Genomic DNA, 19763 nt, shown 5'->3' on the forward strand with positions numbered 1-19763 from the left:
CACTGGGTCGAAAATTATATATATGTGAGAAAAAATAAAAATAATAATTATTAATTACAAATGAATAATTAAAAATAAATAAAAAAATGAATAATAATGCTAAGTATGAAATTTAGAAATTTAAATAATAAAACTTGATTAATTGCCGAATTTTAGACTTGTAGAATAAAAAAAACGGTTTTTTTTTTATTAAAAAACTGTTTTTAATTAAAAAATGGTTATTTATTAAAAAATTGACTTTTATTTAAAAAAAAATGTTTATCTTGTTTTCTGATGAAAAAAATTAAAATAAAAATAAGAATAAAAATTGATACGTTTGTGAGTAGCAAAAGAAAAAAGAAAAAAAAAATGTTGAATATCATATTTTATAAATCATAACCTCAGGTACTTTATCTGTCTTCAGAATGTTCTTTTTTTTATTTATTATATTCATATTAGCCTTGTAAAAAGTATAAAATGAAGAAATTATTATTTTTCATTTCTTTTTCGCATTGTTATTATTATTATTATTATTATTATAATAATTATTATTTAATATTATAAAAAATAAATAAAAATATAAATAATAAAATATATATATATATATATAAATATATATAATATATATAATAATAATATAATAATATATAATATATATATAAATAATATATTTATTTATTTATTTTTTATTTTTTATTTATTTATTATTAATTTTTTAATAATAATAATAATTTATTATTATTATTATTATTATTATTATTATTATTATTATTATTGCAAATATATTATATAGATTTATTTTTAATAATAATACAATTAATAATAACAAAACTCAAAAACAAACTAAATAAAAAAATAATAAAAATGCTAAAAATTAGATAAATAAGAAAAATACGAAAATTAAACTAAATAATAAAATTAATAAAAATATAATAAGAAACTAAATAACAAAAATAATAAAAATTATTTTTACAAACAAACTTATCATTTTGCCGAAAAAAAGAACTTGATAAAAAATAATTTCTTAGTTAAAAAATAATATTAATAAAAGAAATGTTAAGAAAATATTTTTAAAAAAAACAAAATTAAAAATATCACATTTTTTTTAATAGTTAAAATAAAACAATAAATAATTGTTACGCAACAGAATATATATATGCTTAATTAGGTGCAGTGCTCTAATTACAAACTCTCTCCCTCTTTTTCTTTTTAGTCTCGTTGTTGAAATTTTTTTCTCCTATTTGGCTCGTTTAATGCGCGAGTAAGAGTGACTTATTTACATTTCTACTTTAATGATCACGTATATATATCTGAACGTCAGTGATGACTTTTTCTATTAATGATAACATTTTTCTCTCTCTCCTCAAGTATAAACTTTATTTTTCTCACGTTCTCACCTCAAATTATATATTATATATTCGAACTAAAAAAGATTATGTAAATTATATGACAATAATATAACATTAATATATTTATAATATAACTCTGATAATATATAATAGGGCAGCTCCATACGAAAAGCAAATGGTGGATCACCGATTTTTCTTAAAGTTTGTAATTTTGTAGTACTTGGGGTACTAAATAACTGTGCCAAACAGTTTTGCAAAAAAAAATTTTTTTTGCAAGATATTTAGATTTGAAAAATCGGAAACTGAAAAAAATGACTTTTTTTGAGAATTTTTATTTCGAAAACTATTGATTCTACAAGAAAAAGTCATTTATTCAATATTGTAGAGAAAATGTCAATTTTTTATAATATTAAAAAAAAAGTTAAGAAAAATTAATTTTTTAATAATTTGTTTAAACAATAATTTTTTATTGTTAAAAAAAAGAGCAAAGGACATCATGGAATATTCTAGAAAAATTATTTTCTCAAAATTTGAACCTTCCTTAATAAGTGGTTAAATTTTTAAAGAAGTGATTTTTGGTGTTTTTGAGAAAAAAATTTTTGAAGTTTGCGCTACGAGTTTTTGTGCGTTGCGCTAACTAAGCAGCGCCTATATCAGTGTTTTTTTAAAGATAATATGACCTTTACTGCTCGCCCCTAATACATTTATTAATTATATACGTATATATATTATTATTATAAACAGTTTAACAATATATTTTTAACTTTTTTATAAACATTATTTTCCTTTTTTAACCCATTAATAATGCCCATGGGCACAGGAACGCAGAAATAAAAAGTAACTATTGAGATCCTGGCATAGGGTCTAATGATAATTTTTGACTTAAAAAATTTTTTTATACAATTGGTATAAACAAATGAAAAAAATTGATTTTCATAAAAAACTGATAGCGCCATTCGATTCGACGCAAAAAACTACTATGAGAACGTATATTACATCATAATTTTTAAAAAAAGACATATTGTTGTTGCCTGTATTTATACTGTACGAGATAGAAGGATCGTTTTTAAAGTTAATAATTTTTTTAAACAAAATTAGTTTAATTAGGAGAGTTTTTGACGTCAAAAATTTTTTAAACAAAATTTTTACCTGAAAAACGATCCTTCTATCTCATACAGTATAAATGCAGGCTAATTGTTTATAACATTTTTACAACAATATGTCTTTTTTTAAAAATTATGTAATATACGTTCTCTTAGTAGTTTTTGCGTCGAATCGAATGGCGCTATCAGTTTTTTATGAAAATCAATTTTTCTTCATTTGTTTATAACAAATTGTTAAAAAAAAATTTTTTTTTTAATTTTTAACGTTAAAAATTATTATTAGACCCTATGCCAGGATCTCAATAGTTACTTTTTATTTCTGCGTTCCTGTGCCCATGGGCATTATTAATGGGTTAAAAAAGGAAAATAATGTTTATAAAAAAGTTAAAAATATATTGTTAAACTGTTTATAATAATAATATATATACGTATATAATTAATAAATGTATTAGGGGCGAGCAGTAAAGGTCATATTATCTTTAAAAAAACACTGATATAGGCGCTGCTTAGTTAGCGCAACGCACAAAAACTCGTAGCGCAAACTTCAAAAATTTTTTTCTCAAAAACACCAAAAATCACTTCTTTAAAAATTTAACCACTTATTAAGGAAGGTTCAAATTTTGAGAAAATAATTTTTCTAGAATATTCCATGATGTCCTTTGCTCTTTTTTTTAACAATAAAAAATTATTGTTTAAACAAATTATTAAAAAATTAATTTTTCTTAACTTTTTTTTTAATATTATAAAAAATTGACATTTTCTCTACAATATTGAATAAATGACTTTTTCTTGTAGAATCAATAGTTTTCGAAATAAAAATTCTCAAAAAAAGTCATTTTTTTCAGTTTCCGATTTTTCAAATCTAAATATCTTGCAAAAAAAATTTTTTTTTGCAAAACTGTTTGGCACAGTTATTTAGTACCCCAAGTACTACAAAATTACAAACTTTAAGAAAAATCAGTGATCCACCATTTGCTTTTCGTATGGAGCTGCCCAAATAACTAATATTACGACAAATTCCATTATTATTAAAATTAAAAAAATATTAAAAAATAATAATTTATAATATATTAATATTATAATTTTTTTTATTTTTTTAATTAGAAGGAAGGATTAATAATTACAGATGTTGTATTTCAAAATTTTTTTTTGGATAAAATGTTTTCCTGAAAAACTTAAAAAAAATAATATTTAAGTAAATTTTGGTCACTCTTTTTAATATAATATATGACAACTTTTTTAGCAGTTTCGAAAGAATCGAAAAAAAGTATCATTATACTATTATGTTGAACAGGCCGGGCGTTTACGAAGACAATATAATGTATTAATAGAAATGGAGAGATATAATTTTTTTTTTGCTCAACCAATTTTACAACAGGAAACATAAGTATATCGCGAGTATTAACAAATGACTTTTATAGATATCACCTTCGACTGTATATATACACTGTAAAAAATTTTTGGGGAAAATTCCCCAAAATCTTGGTGACGCAATTTTAACCAAAAAAGGTAAATTTCCACCAAGAAAACTTGGGGAATTTTCCCCAAGAAAACTAGAGGAATTTTCCCTTTAAAATCTTGTGGAATTTTCCCTTTAAAACCTTAGGGAATTTTCCCTTTATAATCTTGGTGAATTTTCCCCAAAAAACTTTAGGAATTTTCCCTTTGAAATCTTGGGGAATTTTCCCCAAGAAACTCGAGGAAATTTCCCTTTAAAATCTTGTGGAATTTTCCCTTTGCATCCTTGGGAACTGTTCCCTTTGAAATCTTGGGGAATCTTCCCTTTGCAACCTTGGAAAATTTTTCTTGTAAATTCTTAGAAAATTTCTCTTTTAAATTACTTATTATGGAATTTTTCTCTTCGAACATTGGGATATTTTTACTGTAAAATAGTACAGAATTTTTCAGTAAATTTTATCCTTTCATATTTGGGAAGATTGGTTTGTAAGGTTGAATAAATCTTGAACAAATTTTTTAAATACTGTTTATTATATTAGGTACTGTCAGTGAACGATAAGTACTTCAATTAAAAGTACTACATCTGAACTTTACAACATTAATAATTAATTTTTTGCTTTCGGATCGCAAATAGTCTTTGTGTAATGCGAAAGTTCTCCGTTTATATTGCCTTTAGGGGGTTGATTGTCCAACAACATACTGTAAAAATAAATTATCATTTACCTTTTACAATTGACATAAAAATACATAAAAATTAAATTGAACAATAATATATTTACCAAAAACTATGAATATATAGTAGTAATGGGGATATGACTTTTCTACTTCAATATTATATTTTATATTTTTATTTATATATTTGTAAAATAAATTAAAAAATTTTTATTTTGATTAAAATATAAAAAATACCTAAACTACGTTATCTAACTAAAATATTAAAAATTAATTGAATTCTATAAGTCAATTGTTAAATTAACATTATATGGCAAAATATGAATAACTAACTAAATTTTTTGATAAAACCAAAAATAGTTTTAAAAAACTTAACAATACAATATGTTACACTTACAATATAATTATAATATATCTTTAAATATTATTTACCTTTTTAATAATTTTTAAATAATCCTTAAATATCGTTCTAGAATATTATTAAATATTGTTGAATTGTCCACTTCACTATTATACATATAACCATCACTATATATTTAATAACTTTGAATATTTTTTTCACTCAAGGTTTTACTCTTACGAAGGCTGAAAAGCAACTAACATGTAAAATCATCTTGAAAGACTTTTCGAAGAAGACTTCTTGAGAATTTCTCAAACATTCTAGCTAAATAAATTTATAAGAAAAAAACGGGTCCTGCGAGAAACTCATAAAATACGTCCCCTTGCAACGAGAAACCCTTAGGTATTGTTGGTCATCCAAAGACAAACCAGATGTGCCAAATCTTTCAAAATGAGAAAATGCTTCAAAACATTTTATACTTTTGACTAAGAGCAAAAAAATTTTAAGGCCCCCCATAGTATATATCTTTTAATAAACCTAACTATTTATGGCAATAATGCTTTTTATAAGTAAAAAATAGTTTATAATTGTTTGTTAAACATGCTTTATTAAAAAATTTTTTACCAAAGTATTAATTGTATTTTTAATATAAAATTTTTACTATAAGTAGAACAAAAAATTTATGTAGTTTATAGTGAAAGTATTTTTTATTATATAATTATTAAATTATTAAAATTATAATAATTGTAAAGTTTAATTAATTTCATTTCTTCTAAATGCTTTTTCTAGTAAAAATTGTTATTTAAATTATAAATTAGACAAAGCTCATTTGTTTAAAACATTAATTTAATGAAGTATTATAAAAAAACATTTCACTGTAATATAACCCAGGCGAGAACTGACGCTGGATTCAGGCTTTACGGAACCTTCGTTGAGGCTTGGTCAACATTGATCAAGCCTTGGTGGGACGGCGGAACGAAGGTTGCTTCTAGCTATAATGTAACACTTATTTAAGACTGACGCTCCAGTCCTTGTTGAAGATTGGCGTTCAATGTTCAATCAATGCTGCGGAACCCTAATACAAGACTGAAACAAGGCTGTTTCCACTGTTCCCAAATTTACGCGTCTCTCGCGCTCATTCAATATAATATGGATATATGAATTGTATATAATAATAATATTAATAATAATAATAATAATAATTATTATTATTATAGTAATGAATATTATTGTTATTATTTTTATTCATATTATATGCGTTTGTTAATTTGATGGCATTAAGTTACTATTATAATAATTATATTATTATCATATAAATAATATATTACTAACAATAAATGTCATTTGAAATAGTAATATTAAAAAAAAAATTTAGTAAAAAAAGACAATTTTTCTGTTAATCGATACATTTTTTTCTCGATTTTTTAGCAGACTTTTTAACATTATTTACAAACATGTTCACAAGTTTTTATTCACAACACAACACACAATTTTATTATTTTATATAACGCTTAAAACAAAGAATGAAAAATATTCGCTCGCATGTGGGATCGAACTCACGCACCCCGCCCCTAACGCATACCGGAAGTTCTAAACGCACGCATTTAAACCGCTCGGCCACAGAAGGCTGGAAGGCACCTCGCCTAATCTACTATTTCAATGCCAGCGCCGTATATTCTGTATATACGGCGCGTCACTCAATATTTGTTCAGCATGGGACACCAATGTTCGTCCCATGCTCGATTAAAGACTCGGTCAATCTTGATTCAATATTCACTTTCTTTATTACCGTGTGCACTGAACAATATTAAATATCAATATTTATAAATTATTTATTATTAAAATATTTTTTCTGATAATTTTATAAGTTAAATTATATATTATTTTTTTTCTCGCACAGTGTCAAATTATTATTTTCAAATTCAAGAGTTTCGTTTATCTGAAAAATTTTCAGTGAAAAAAATGTTCATTAGGTAGTGATAAATATTTATGCTTAGTAATTTTACACTAGGATTAACTGTTTAGTAAATATTATCAAAAAACTATTTTTTGTCAAACGCGCGCGACTAAACACAAATAACCTTGAAACTCCAGCATTACCAACTCAACACATACGTTAAACTCTTGAGTTGGCAATGCTAAAGTCTCAAGGTTATTTGTGTTTAATCGCACGCGTTTGACAAAAAATAGTTTTTTGATAATACATATTTATTTTTCTTTTTTTTATATTTCTTTTGTTTTTTTATCATACCAACCCCACATAGCCTTGGAGTGCGGAATCCAAGGTATCTGTAGGCAGATTTCCCAAAAGTCCCTAAGCAAAAAAAAAAAAAAAAAAAAATAATAATAATAATCATTATTATTAATAAATTAATAATTAATATAAATATTATACACTAAATAAATATTAATATTTATTTACCAATTGATATCTTGATAATAATAATTAATAATAATTTTTAAATAGTATACAAAATTATCATAAATATATTTTAATATTAATTAATTTATAAATTATAAATATTTATATTTAATATTTTTAAGTGCACACGTCAATAAATAAACTGTCAAGATTGATTCAGGCTTGAATTAAGATCAGATGTTCGAGCTTCACTCACGAAGATTGACCGAGTCCTGAATCGAGCATGGGACGAACATTGGTGTCCCATGCTGAATCAACATTGAGTGACAGTGGTATAAAGACTGCTTCAACACTGGGTTACCCAGGCTGGGCGTTCAAGGCTCAATAAATCTTCAATCCATCGTCAGCATTGGTCTTTCGCGCCTGGGAAATATTAATTTTTTAGCCCCTAAATCATACATTTTGTAAAAATGTTAATAATTTTGTACATGCAATTTAGTAAAAATTAACCCATTTTATAAAATTTAAAAAAGTTTTTTCAACTTTGTGGAAATTTTCATTAAATTTGGGAAAATTCCACAAAGCTTTCATAAAATGACATTTTCTTACTAATATGTGGAAAATTTCCTAAAATTATATACAAATTTCCCTATAATATTGTTGAAATTTTCACTATTATGTGGAAAATTGCACAAAATTGTAGTGGAAAATTTTTTCCCCTTCGCTTTGTAGAAAATTCCCTAATATTTTATCACTTTTCCCCAAGTTTGTTCAAAATTTCACTAATTTGTGGAAAATTCCCCAAAATCGTAGTGAAAATACTTTTCCCCGTGAATTTGTGGAATATTCCACAAGGAACCTCAGGGAAAAATCCCCAAATTTTTTACAGTGTAGTTATTCATACTAAATACATAATATGTAAAACAATGGGAAAAAAAATTACATACTTTATTTCTCATTATATAATTATTTCACCCATTCTTTCCAATCATTTTTTAATATTGTGAATTTTAAACCAATTTTATTACTTTTTAATTTTTTCTTTTTTTTTGCTTCTAAAAAGAAATAAATAAAATTTTTCAGTTTCGCTAACAAAAAAAAAAAAAAAAAATTGACAGTTAACCGGAATCGAACCCGGAAGTCTAGTGGAGTACCGTGCCTTACGCACTTCAATCGTTCGGACATGGAAACGACAAAAATAACATTGATGGGAATAAATAATTATTGTTAATTTTATTAATTTCGTTGCTTTTTTTATTTATTTTTTTCATTAATGCACATTTTTGAATGCGCTAAATTCGAAAATTTTAAATAAATAATAGAAGAAAAACGGGAAAATTAAAAATAGAAAAAATTGTACTTATAGGCTCTTTGCCTTTATATTTTGAAAGTGATAAATTAAAAGAAAAAAAAATAAAAAAAAATTAATAATAGAAACAAACAAAAAATTTAAGAATAAAATTTTTTTTTCAAATTTAAAATTAAAAATAAAAACGAAAACAAATACAAATTGAAAATAAAAAAACAAAACAAATTTAAGTATAAAAAACAAATTAAAAATAAAAACAAAAATCTACGAATAGGCTCCTCGACCGTATATATTTTTAAATAAATGAATAAAACAATTTAAAAATAGAAACAAAAAACAATTTAAAGAAAGTAAAAATTAAAAAGACAATCAACATAGTTTGTTATCTACATTAAAAATCAAATTATCGTTTTAAAATATAAAGTGGAACGGACTGAAAAAAAAATATTCTTTTTTTTAAAGATACTCACTATATGTGGCGGTATTGTTACAAAGCAAAATAAATGCATTCGGACAAGAAAGCCACGAGGAATTTTCAAGCTTTATCAGATGATCCTGGTTGCGGTACACAAACACAGAAACAAACAAGCGATACAACATAATTCGCGGTTTATCTACATTTCGTATTTTAATGTTGTGCTCCTACGCATTATGCATACCTCTTGCACATTTTGTTAAAAAAGGAACGATTTATCCAAAATTTAATTAAAAAACTATTTTTTCAAATTAAAAAAATTTTTTTTTTATATTATTTTTTATTTATTATTTATTTTTCAATTGATATTTTTTAATTAGGTTAAACATAATTTAATGATTACAATTTTTTTTTGACAGTGAAATAAGCAATTTTTGAAAAGAAAAAATTTCCAAACAATTTACTGGAATCGAACCCGAGTTGCAAAATTGCGTATCGACTGCGCTTTAGGCAGCTCGGCCGTTCAGAGGAAACAAAATTATTTTCATCTATAAACACTTTCGACGACAAAAGAAGTCATAATTTTGCATTCATTGAGTCTCAACAATTGTAAATTAGTTTAAAAATTAATTAGTTTTGGAGCTAATTACTAACTATTATTTATAAATAAATATTACTGAAAAAAAAATTTTTTTTATTACAAAATTAATAAAATGAAATTTTTCAATTGAATTAGGGAAAATATAATTAAATTAAATAATTTAAAACAAAATGAGACAAAAGAAAACGAGTTTTTTCTACAATTATTTATTATGAAATAAAATCTATTAATATTATACTGTAACTGAATATAGTTATGGTGTTGAGGATCAAATTATCAAAGTGTATATGTATATACTACATAAAATAATTAATTTACTATTAAATATTGAAATGAAACTAATATTTAAATGTCCAAGTTATACTCAAATTTCTCCTGCTATTAACAGTATACAAATCCCCAACTAATATTGAAACCTGACTTTAAATTAATCCCTTAAGGTATAATCCATATTGTGCTGCAAATAATCTACAGCTCTATACGAAAATTGAATTTTAAAGATAAAATCAAATTTTCCCTTCTATCAACTTTCTCTGTAATATATTTTTGTTTATATTTATAGAAAAACTTGATTTACTACCCCCGCCCCTCAAAAAAAAAACAAATAAAAGAGAAAAAAAAATTTTTTAAATTGAAATAATTTTTAATCAAGTTAAATTTATTTTTATTTATTTTTCTTTGAATTAAATTAAATGTAAAATTGAAAACAAAGTTGATAAATTTTTCTAGGTTATGTTTAATTACAACTGATATATCGAGGTGATGTTCGATATATCGAAGCACCTTATTGGCCAAATTTGCCAAATGAAATTAATCCTCATTGGAAAGTCTCATTGGAAGATAAGGCGGGAAATTTAAAACAGAAAATTTTTGTAAATAAAAGTAAATAAAAATTAATGAAAAATTAAATAATAAGTCAATAATAAGTAAATTATAAGTCAACGATAAGTGAATTAAAAGTAAATAAGAAACTAAATAAAGTAAATAAAAAATAAAGAAAAGGAAAAAATAGAAAAAGTAAAAAATAAATCAAGAAAATTGAATAAAATAAAGAAAAGTAAAGAAAAAGTAAAAACAAAATAAGAAAATTGAATAAAGTAGTATAAATAAAAAAATAAAGAAAGGTGAAAAAAATAGAAAAAGTAAAAAAATAAAATAAATAAAAAGTAAATAAAAGTACATAAAAATTAAAAAAGTAACTAAAAGGAAATAAAAAGTGTGAAAAGTAAATATAAAAATTAATAAGAATTTAAAGAAAGGGGTAATTACAAAATCCAAATAGAACATATTTTAACAACTTTTCCATAAAATTATAAGCACACAATTTCTCCATATACAATAAATATAATATTATATAACTAAATCACATACATGTATATATATATTATATATATAATTCTAGAAAAAAAACGTGTTATATTTATATTTTTTTTTACCCGCCTATATAATAATGTATTTCAAGTTCCCGCACACACATGTCGTAAGTGTAAAATTCCATATAATAACTAAAAACTTGAGATTTAACGTTTTCTCTTTTTTTAAAATTAGGCTCCGCCTAGAAATGAGAACAATGCTATTGGTTCACTAATGCCTTGACACTTATTAGCGTTGTTTATTTTCTTCAAAGTCTCGTCATCAATAATATATTTTTCTTGTTATATATACATATATTTAAGAAGCAAGGATTTTTACAAAATAAAATGAGGAAAAAAAAATTACCAAGTATTTTTAATTAGGAATATGAAAAGAATTATTAAGCATACATAATAATAATAACAATAATAATAATACAAATAATAATAATAATAATAATAATAATAATAATAATAATAATAATAATAATAATATTAATAAATTTAAGAGTTTTTTTTTATTTACAAATGAAAATGTTAAACTCAAAAATTGTAAATGTAGAGGGAAGATGGAATATGAAGAACAATATATTTTTATTGTATTTATAATATGCAAAAATTATTATGTGAGAAAGATGTGTGTGAGTAATCGCCCTACTTATTTAAACATGACATAATAATATATTATAATTTCAAGAGAAAAGGATTTATCTTTATTTTGAGATGTGTTTTAATTAAAAAAAAAATGAAAAATAATAATATACTTTTGAATAAATAAATAAATAATTATAATAGAAAAATTTGTACACGTTTCTTGTATGGAAAATGTATTTAATAGAATAAATTTTTGATTTTTTAAAAATTATTATTATTATTATTTTGGAATTTTTTATTACTTATTTCTAACTATCTCTATTATTATTTATATTTAATTTAGAAGAATCGAATAGAATTCAAAAGAATCAGATACAAAAGAATCGAAACAAATCGATTCTGTTTGAATAGTATAAAATTGAATAGAATTGAATGGAAATGAATTTAATCAAATCAAATAGAATTGAATTAAACAGAATTTAATCGAATCTAATGAAATTGAATTGAATCGAATTAAATAGAATTCAATAGAATAGAATTCAATTAAATAGAATTGAATTAAGTAGAATCAAATTGGATTTAATCGAGTTAAATAGAATCGATTCGAATAAGTTATTCGTGTAAAATAAAATTTAGTAGAATAGAATCGAAAAGAATAAAATTCAACATTTAAAATTAAATGGAATTGAATTGAAATTAATAAACGTCAATTGAATCGAATTAAATAGAATTTAATCGAATCTAATGGAATTAAATAGATTTTTATTTAATAGAATTGAATTGAATAAATTCGAATAGAATTAAAGTAAATAGAACAGAATCGATTCGAATAAATTATTCGTATAAAATAAAATTTAGTAGAATAAAATCGAAGAAAATAAAATTAAAAGGAGCTGAATTAAATAGAATTGAATCGAATCAAATAGAATTCAATAAAATTGAATCGACTTGAATTTACTCGAATTTAATAGAACCGAATTGAATAAATTCGAATAGAATTAAATTAAATAGAAAAGAATCGAATTAAATAGAATTGATTTGAATAAATTATTCGTATTCAATAAAATTGAATAGAATAAACTAGATCCGTATAAAACTGAATAGAACTGAATCAAATAGAATTGAATCGAAATTCAAAAGAATGGAATTAAATAGAATCCAATAGATTGGAATTAAATAGAATTGAATCGAAAAGGATAAAAATAATTTGAATAAAATAGAGTTGAATAGAATAAAAAAGAATTAAATTAAATAGAATTTAATGGATTTGAATTACATGCAATTGAACCGAATTTAATTGAATATAATCAAATAGAACAAAATCGAATTGAATAAAATCGAAATAAATAAATAAATTAAACCCAAGATTTATTTGATTATAATAAATTGGAATTAAATCGAATAACATAAAATTGAAACAAATTGAATAGAAACGAGTATATTTAAATAGAATAGAATAAATCAAAATACAATCGAATAGAAATTAATTGAATCTAATAGAATCGAAAAAAATAGATAAAATCGAATTAAATTGAATGAAATCGAATATAGTCGAAAAAAATCGAGAATAAATTCAATTTAATAGAATCGAATAAAATCGAACAAAATTGAATAAAATCGAACACAATTAAATAAAATCGTATAAAATTGCACAAAAATGAATAAAATTCAATAAAATCGAATAAATTCGTACAGAAACGAATTAAATCGTACTGAATCGAATAGGTTCGAATAAAATCATATAAAATAAAGCAGAATCGAGTGGAATAATAAATGATCTAATTGAATTGAATAGTACAAAATTAAATGGAATTGAATAGAATCAAAAAGAAATGAATTCAATTTAATAGAATCGAATAAATTCGAACAAAATTGAATAAAATCGAATGAAATCGCACACAAATAAATAAAATTGAATAAATTTGAATAAAATTGAAAAAAATTGAATAAAGTTGAATAAAATCAAACAAAATTGAATAAAATCGAAAAAATTCGTACAGAATCGAATTAAATCGTATTAAATAGAATAGGTTCGAATAAAATCATATAAAATAAATCAGAATCGAGTGGAATCGTGAATGATCTAATTGAATTGAATAGTAGAAAATTAAATCGAATTGAATAGAATCAAATAGAAATGGATTCAATTTAATAGAATCAAATAAAATCGAATAAAATTGAATAAAATTGAACAAAATTGAATAAAATTGAATAAAATCGAACAAAATTGAATAAAATTAAATAAAATCGAATGAAATTGCACAAAAATAAATAAAATTGAATAAAATTAAATAAAATCCAGTAAATTCGTACAGAATCGAATAAAATCGTACTGATTCGAATGGGTTCGAATTAAATCATGTAAAATAAAACAGAATCGAGTAGAATCGAACATAATCTAATTGAATTGAATAGTACAGAATTAAATCGAATCAAATGTAATTAAAACAAAGTGAATAGATTTAAAAGATTCGAATAGAAGTAAATAGAAACAAATTTAAACACATAAAATTAATTAAAATCGAACAGAGTTGAAGAAAATTGAATAAAATCGAATGAAATTAAACAAAATCGAATAAAATTGAATTAAATTTTACACAAGCGAATAAAATTATATTGAATCGAATGGATTTGAATAAAATTAAATAAAATGGAACCAAATTTATTCAAAATTAATAGAAACAAACCGAATGAAATCGAATCGATTATAGTAAATAATTGTATCGAGTAGGATCGCATAAAATCGAATAAAAGAAAGTAAAATCTAGTCGAATTGAAGAAAATCAAATTAAATTGAATATTCCAGAATTGAATCGATTCAAATAGAATAAAATAAATTTTACATCATTTTTATGATTTCTATTAATATTATTATTATTATTATTTAAATCACTCTTATTTATTATTGTCTTTCAATAGTATTAATAGAATAAATTTTAATGAAAAACTAATTCCCCTCTCCTTTCCCCTTGGCACTGAATTTAGAATAAAAATATAAATAGTTTCTAATTGGTCATGGTACTTTTTCTCTATTTATTTTTTTATTCCTAATATTATGTACAGAGGTATTGACTGCACGTTTATTGTCACGTCCTTCAGAAAATCCGCGGTCTATCGCCCTGGTCCCGGTCATTTGTCGTCTAAGTACAACGATTATAATATACATTCGGTAACGCACGCAGGTTTCATTGATCGAAGTAAAGAATGAAAAGAAATTAAATGAAAAAAAAAACATCGAGAACCGAGAAGAAGAAGAAAAAAAAAGTTATAGTACAAGACCTTGAATTACACAACACAATGTGTAAGAGACAAACGGGAGCTCTCCTTCATTCTGGAGCAGGCAAACGCCACCACCTTTTTGTAAAATTTCCCTATAAAAGAGACGGAGTGGACAGTGGTGATATTAGTTTGTGTTTTCGCAGCTTAAACAAATCAACAAAAATTAAAAAAATGTTGTTCCTCGAGGTACGTGTGAATAAAGATATCAGTTTTCTTTTTCTTTGAAAAAAGTTATATATATACGAGAAAAGAACAAATTTTTAACAGAAAATAAGAGAAAATTTTTCAGTGATGTTAGAATTTTATTTATTGATTGTAATTTTGTGCAACGAATAAAGTTTTTAAAAAGAGAATTTTCTTTCTTTTTCTTAAAAATATCATTGTGATTTTACTTTTAGTGTCAAAGTTTTATAATACATTTTTTCTACTTTTTCCTTAACTTCAAATTGTAAAGTTTAATTTTTCGCAAATATCAAAAGATTTAGTAGTAAAAATAAAAAAAAAGAAAAATGAAAAAGAAAAATGTGACATTAAAGTTTGCTGAAAAAGTATTTTTCAAATTTTCTCTACTCAAAATGATTTTCTTCATTTTTATTCGTTGACATTATATTTTTCTTAAGTTTTACGCTAAAGTGAACATTTTCAAAAAAATACTCAAGCGAACGAAAAATATTTGTCGGAAGGAATTCTTTTTCAAAATAATAAGAAGATAAAAAAAATAATTCAAATTATTTTATTACTTATATGACAATTGTAGTTATTAATAATTTATTATTTAGAATAATTATAATGATAATTATTATGAATTAATAAATTATTTATTTATTTATTTCAAAGTAAAGATTATTTTTTATTCAACAATTAATTATATTATATTATATTATATTATATTATATTATATTATATTATATTATATTATATTATATTATATTATATTATATTATATTATATTATATTATATTATATTATATTATATTATATTATATTATATTATATTATATTATATTATATTATATTATATTATATTATATTTCATTTCATTTTATATAAAATGCACTGACAAAGTAGTTTATTTCGATAAAAAGTGTTTTATATTAATTTATAATTTAATTTAATTAATTTCAATATGTTAATTTATTTGTACATATTGCCGTGAGTATATTGTTTGATAAAATTGATAATAATTTAACTTTACAGAATAATTTTGATTCATTAATATTTAATGTGTACTCTATAAAATATTGCAAAAAAGAAATAAGCAAATTTATTTAAATGGAAATGGAAATTTTTACTTTTATTTTATATTTGTTATTTATTATCAATTTAAATAATTAAAATTGTATTAATTATTTCCTTAGTTTTTAAATATTTTTTTGTATTATATTATATTTTAATATGTTTTATTATATTGCATTACATTGTATAACGTTTCATTATATATAATATATAATATATTATATATTATATATTATATATTATATATTATATATTATATATTATAATAATAGAAAATAATATAATACGATACAATACAATTAATTACGAATTCACTGTATCAAAAAAATATTAAACCAATTTTTGTTTCAAATTTATCAGGTAGCAGTTTTGATTGTGGCGGCAGCAGTTGGCAGCAATGCGGTGATTTCGGAATACGACGGTTACGGATACGGTGACGTTGGCTATAACGGCTTAGCGGACGGTTATGGTTACGCGGCACCAGTTGCGCAAGTTGGTTTAGTGCCAGTTGTGAATAAAGTTGCTTACAATCCGGGTTACGCCAGTTACGGTGGTTATGGACTCAACGGCGGTTATGGACTCAACGGTGCTTATGGACTCAACGGTGTTTATGGAGGTTATGGTTCCTACGGAAACGGATACGTCAGTGCCTACGGTCACAATGACGGACATCATGACGAACACCACGATTCTTACGTAAGTAGTCTCGACTCCATTTTGAAAAAATATTTGAAAAAAAATTTTCTATTTTTATTCTTTTATTTTTGTATTTTATTTTTTATTTTTAATTTCTCTTATAAATTTTAGCCAATAGTAATGAAATATAAATGCAATTAGAAGTATAATGTACAATAGTCAGTAAATAGATTATAATTGATTGTAAAATTACTTCTAAAATGATTGATTTGAAATTTGAGTCGAAGGGAAAAGAACACTTGTGACGTAGCCGAGTGGCAACGCACATCGATTGATAAATTCCAGTCTTGGGTTCGATTCCAGGGGACTGTAAATTTTTTTTTCTTTACGAATACTTTTGGGAAACATTTTTTTTGAATTCATAGTATTAATTTAATTTATTTGCAAAAATTGTATTTGCAAAATAGTATTAATTTTATTATTCGTGAAATAATATCTAATTTTATTATTCATTTCAGGCGTATCCAAAATACGCGTATAATTATGGTGTCAATGATCCAACGACTGGCGATGTTAAAAGCGCTCACGAAGAACGAGACGGCGATGTTGTAAAAGGTTCTTACAGTCTAAATGAGCCCGATGGCACAATCAGAGTTGTCGAATACACTGCCGATCCTCACAATGGTTTTAATGCGGTTGTGAAAAAAATTGGTCACGCCATTCATCCAACACCTGTCGCTAAATATGTGGCACCCGCAATTGTACCAACCCACCACGGTCACTTAGGATACTAAATTACTAATTACTAAATTAAAAATTAAAAATTCAAATTTTTTCTACAGTATAAACTCTCGATAATTTATTGCATCTCAATAACCGTCCACTTATCGAGAATTTTTCTGTATTTTTCGAAAACGAAACATTTTTTTTCCTAATTCAACAATTTTTTTTTTTGAATTTAAGAAAAAAAATGTTAATTGGAAAAATTAGTAACTAATTGTAAAATCTATTTATTCTCAAAGATTTTTATTTTGTAAAATATAAATTATTATCAATTTTGCGAAAATGAAAGAATTAATCTTCGTTTGCCAACTGGAAGAATAAAAGATTGTATATTCTGTAAATTTTAAAATGAAACTTTTCTATGTCAATATATAGAAGTGCGTTCATTTTTCGAGGAAAGAATATTGTTTGTCTCTTGAGATTATTTTTCACTTATATAAAGCGATCCACGTTTCATTCTCATAAAATGTATGACATCTTCCACCCTCATAGAAGTTTTTTTTTTTTTTTGAAAAAACTTTATTGTACGAAATATTTTCTGCTCAACTTTTAATTTCACAGTGACAAATAAATAATTTAAGTTTGTAAAATACTACTGACATTTGTATAAAACAAAATCCTTCGCAAATAAAGTGATTTTTAATGTTCTCGTCTGCCTTTCTGTTTTTTCAAAAAAAAAAAAATAATCCGTTATCTCATATTTTAAGATTGAAAAATATTTCCAAAAGCAGAATTCTTCAATTAAATATATATAAGAAAATAAAAACTTAAAATAATATTAAAAAAATTCAATTAAACTTTTTCGAAAAAATTAATTTCAAAATTCAATTATTTCTAAAAATTCACGCTATATATTGCTTTTCATATTCAATTAGTATCTAAAATTTTAACTAAAATTAATTTTTAAATCAATTTTTATTAGAAAATTTTACTAGAATTCGATTATTTAAATACAAAAATAAATAATTTATTGAATAATTGAATGTTTCTTAAAATTCAATTCCCATAAAGAATTTAATCAACAAATTTTTAAACGATTGAATTTTCTCGACAAATTTTAATAAAATTTTCAAAAATAATTACATTTTTCTAAGGAATTTGATTAAAATTGAGGTTAAAATTGTATTAAAAATAATTGAAATTTTATTATAAATTTTATTATTTGTGAAAATAATTGAATCCCTAAGAAGAATTTTATTATTTTTGAAGAATATTTAATTTTTGCAAAGAATGTTAATTATTCTTGAAAATTAAAACTTTTTAATTAAACTTTTTTTAAAATAATTAATTCCACAGAATTGTTATAGTTAAAAAGATGAAAAATTCACATTTTCAAAGATTTTAATTTGAAACCCTTTTAAAATTCAATTATTTCTAAAAATTCACGCTCTAATGCTGTTAATATTCAATTATAATCGAAAATTTTAACTGAAATCCATTTTTAAATCAATTTTCATTAGAAAATTCTACTAGAATTCAATTTAAAAAATTCAAAAAAAAAACAATTTATTGAATAATTGCATACTTTAAAATTGAATTCTCTTAAAGAATTTTATAAATAAATTTTTAAATAATTGAATTCTTTTCATGAATTTTAATAAAATTTTTAAGAATAATTACATTTTTCGAAGAATTCGATTAAAATCGTATTAAAACCGCTGACAATATTTTTTATAAAATTTTGGTGCTCATTTCATGAACACTTTACTTCCACATAGAGATAAGAATAATAATAGGAAAATATATGAATAACTTTTTATAAATATGGTAAAAGTGATTGTATCTTGGGTCAATCAATTTATTTTTAAATACTCTACAATATAGTTATAATAGTTTAATGGTTAAACAAAAATTTTCAAAAAAAAAAAATTTGAGAAAATGTCATTTTCCACAATTTTTGGTTTTTAAAATACCAATAATTTCGAAATTTATTATCGAATTAGGTTCAAAAATAGGTCAATCGAAGCGTTTTTTGAAGCTCTACAAGTCGGTAACGATAATTTTAAGATTACTTCTACATTTTTCAACAAAAAATTTTTTTTTCTAAGTTTACCCACACAACACTAAAAATTTACACACTAAAAAAAAAGTTTTACTTTCAGATTATTTTTGAGGCTGAATTTAAGGTGTAAACGAAGTCAGACTTTTTTTTCCTTTGTGCTTAAATATTTACTAAAAATTTACTTGCAAACTTGGAATTATTTACTTGCAAAGTTTAGTGAAAATTCTTTAAAAATATCTTTTTACAGCTAAGAACCCAGTTTTTTTTTTAGAAAAAATCGATTCGTTAAATTT

The 19763-nt window shown here is 22.8% G+C and overlaps 2 protein-coding genes across 5 annotated transcripts in view; one reads left to right on the forward strand and one right to left on the reverse strand.

Annotated features, from left to right (window-relative positions):
* Nucleotides 1–19763, reverse strand: part of LOC122497629 (neutral ceramidase) — a 77297-nt gene that overhangs the window by 28697 nt on the left and 28837 nt on the right. The gene's annotated exons all lie outside the window — the stretch shown is intronic.
* On the forward strand, nt 14565–18089 carry LOC122497684 (adult-specific cuticular protein ACP-20-like). The gene is made up of 3 exons (XM_043604942.1): nt 14565–14999; nt 16410–16745; nt 17204–18089. The coding sequence occupies exons 1-3, from the start codon at nt 14754–14756 to the stop codon at nt 17477–17479; spliced, it is 858 nt and encodes a 285-aa protein (XP_043460877.1). The 5' UTR covers nt 14565–14753; the 3' UTR covers nt 17480–18089.

Source organism: Leptopilina heterotoma, unplaced genomic scaffold, assembly GCF_015476425.1.
Source record: "Leptopilina heterotoma isolate Lh14 unplaced genomic scaffold, ASM1547642v1 Lhet_1, whole genome shotgun sequence".
Classification (NCBI taxonomy): domain Eukaryota; kingdom Metazoa; phylum Arthropoda; class Insecta; order Hymenoptera; family Figitidae; genus Leptopilina; species Leptopilina heterotoma.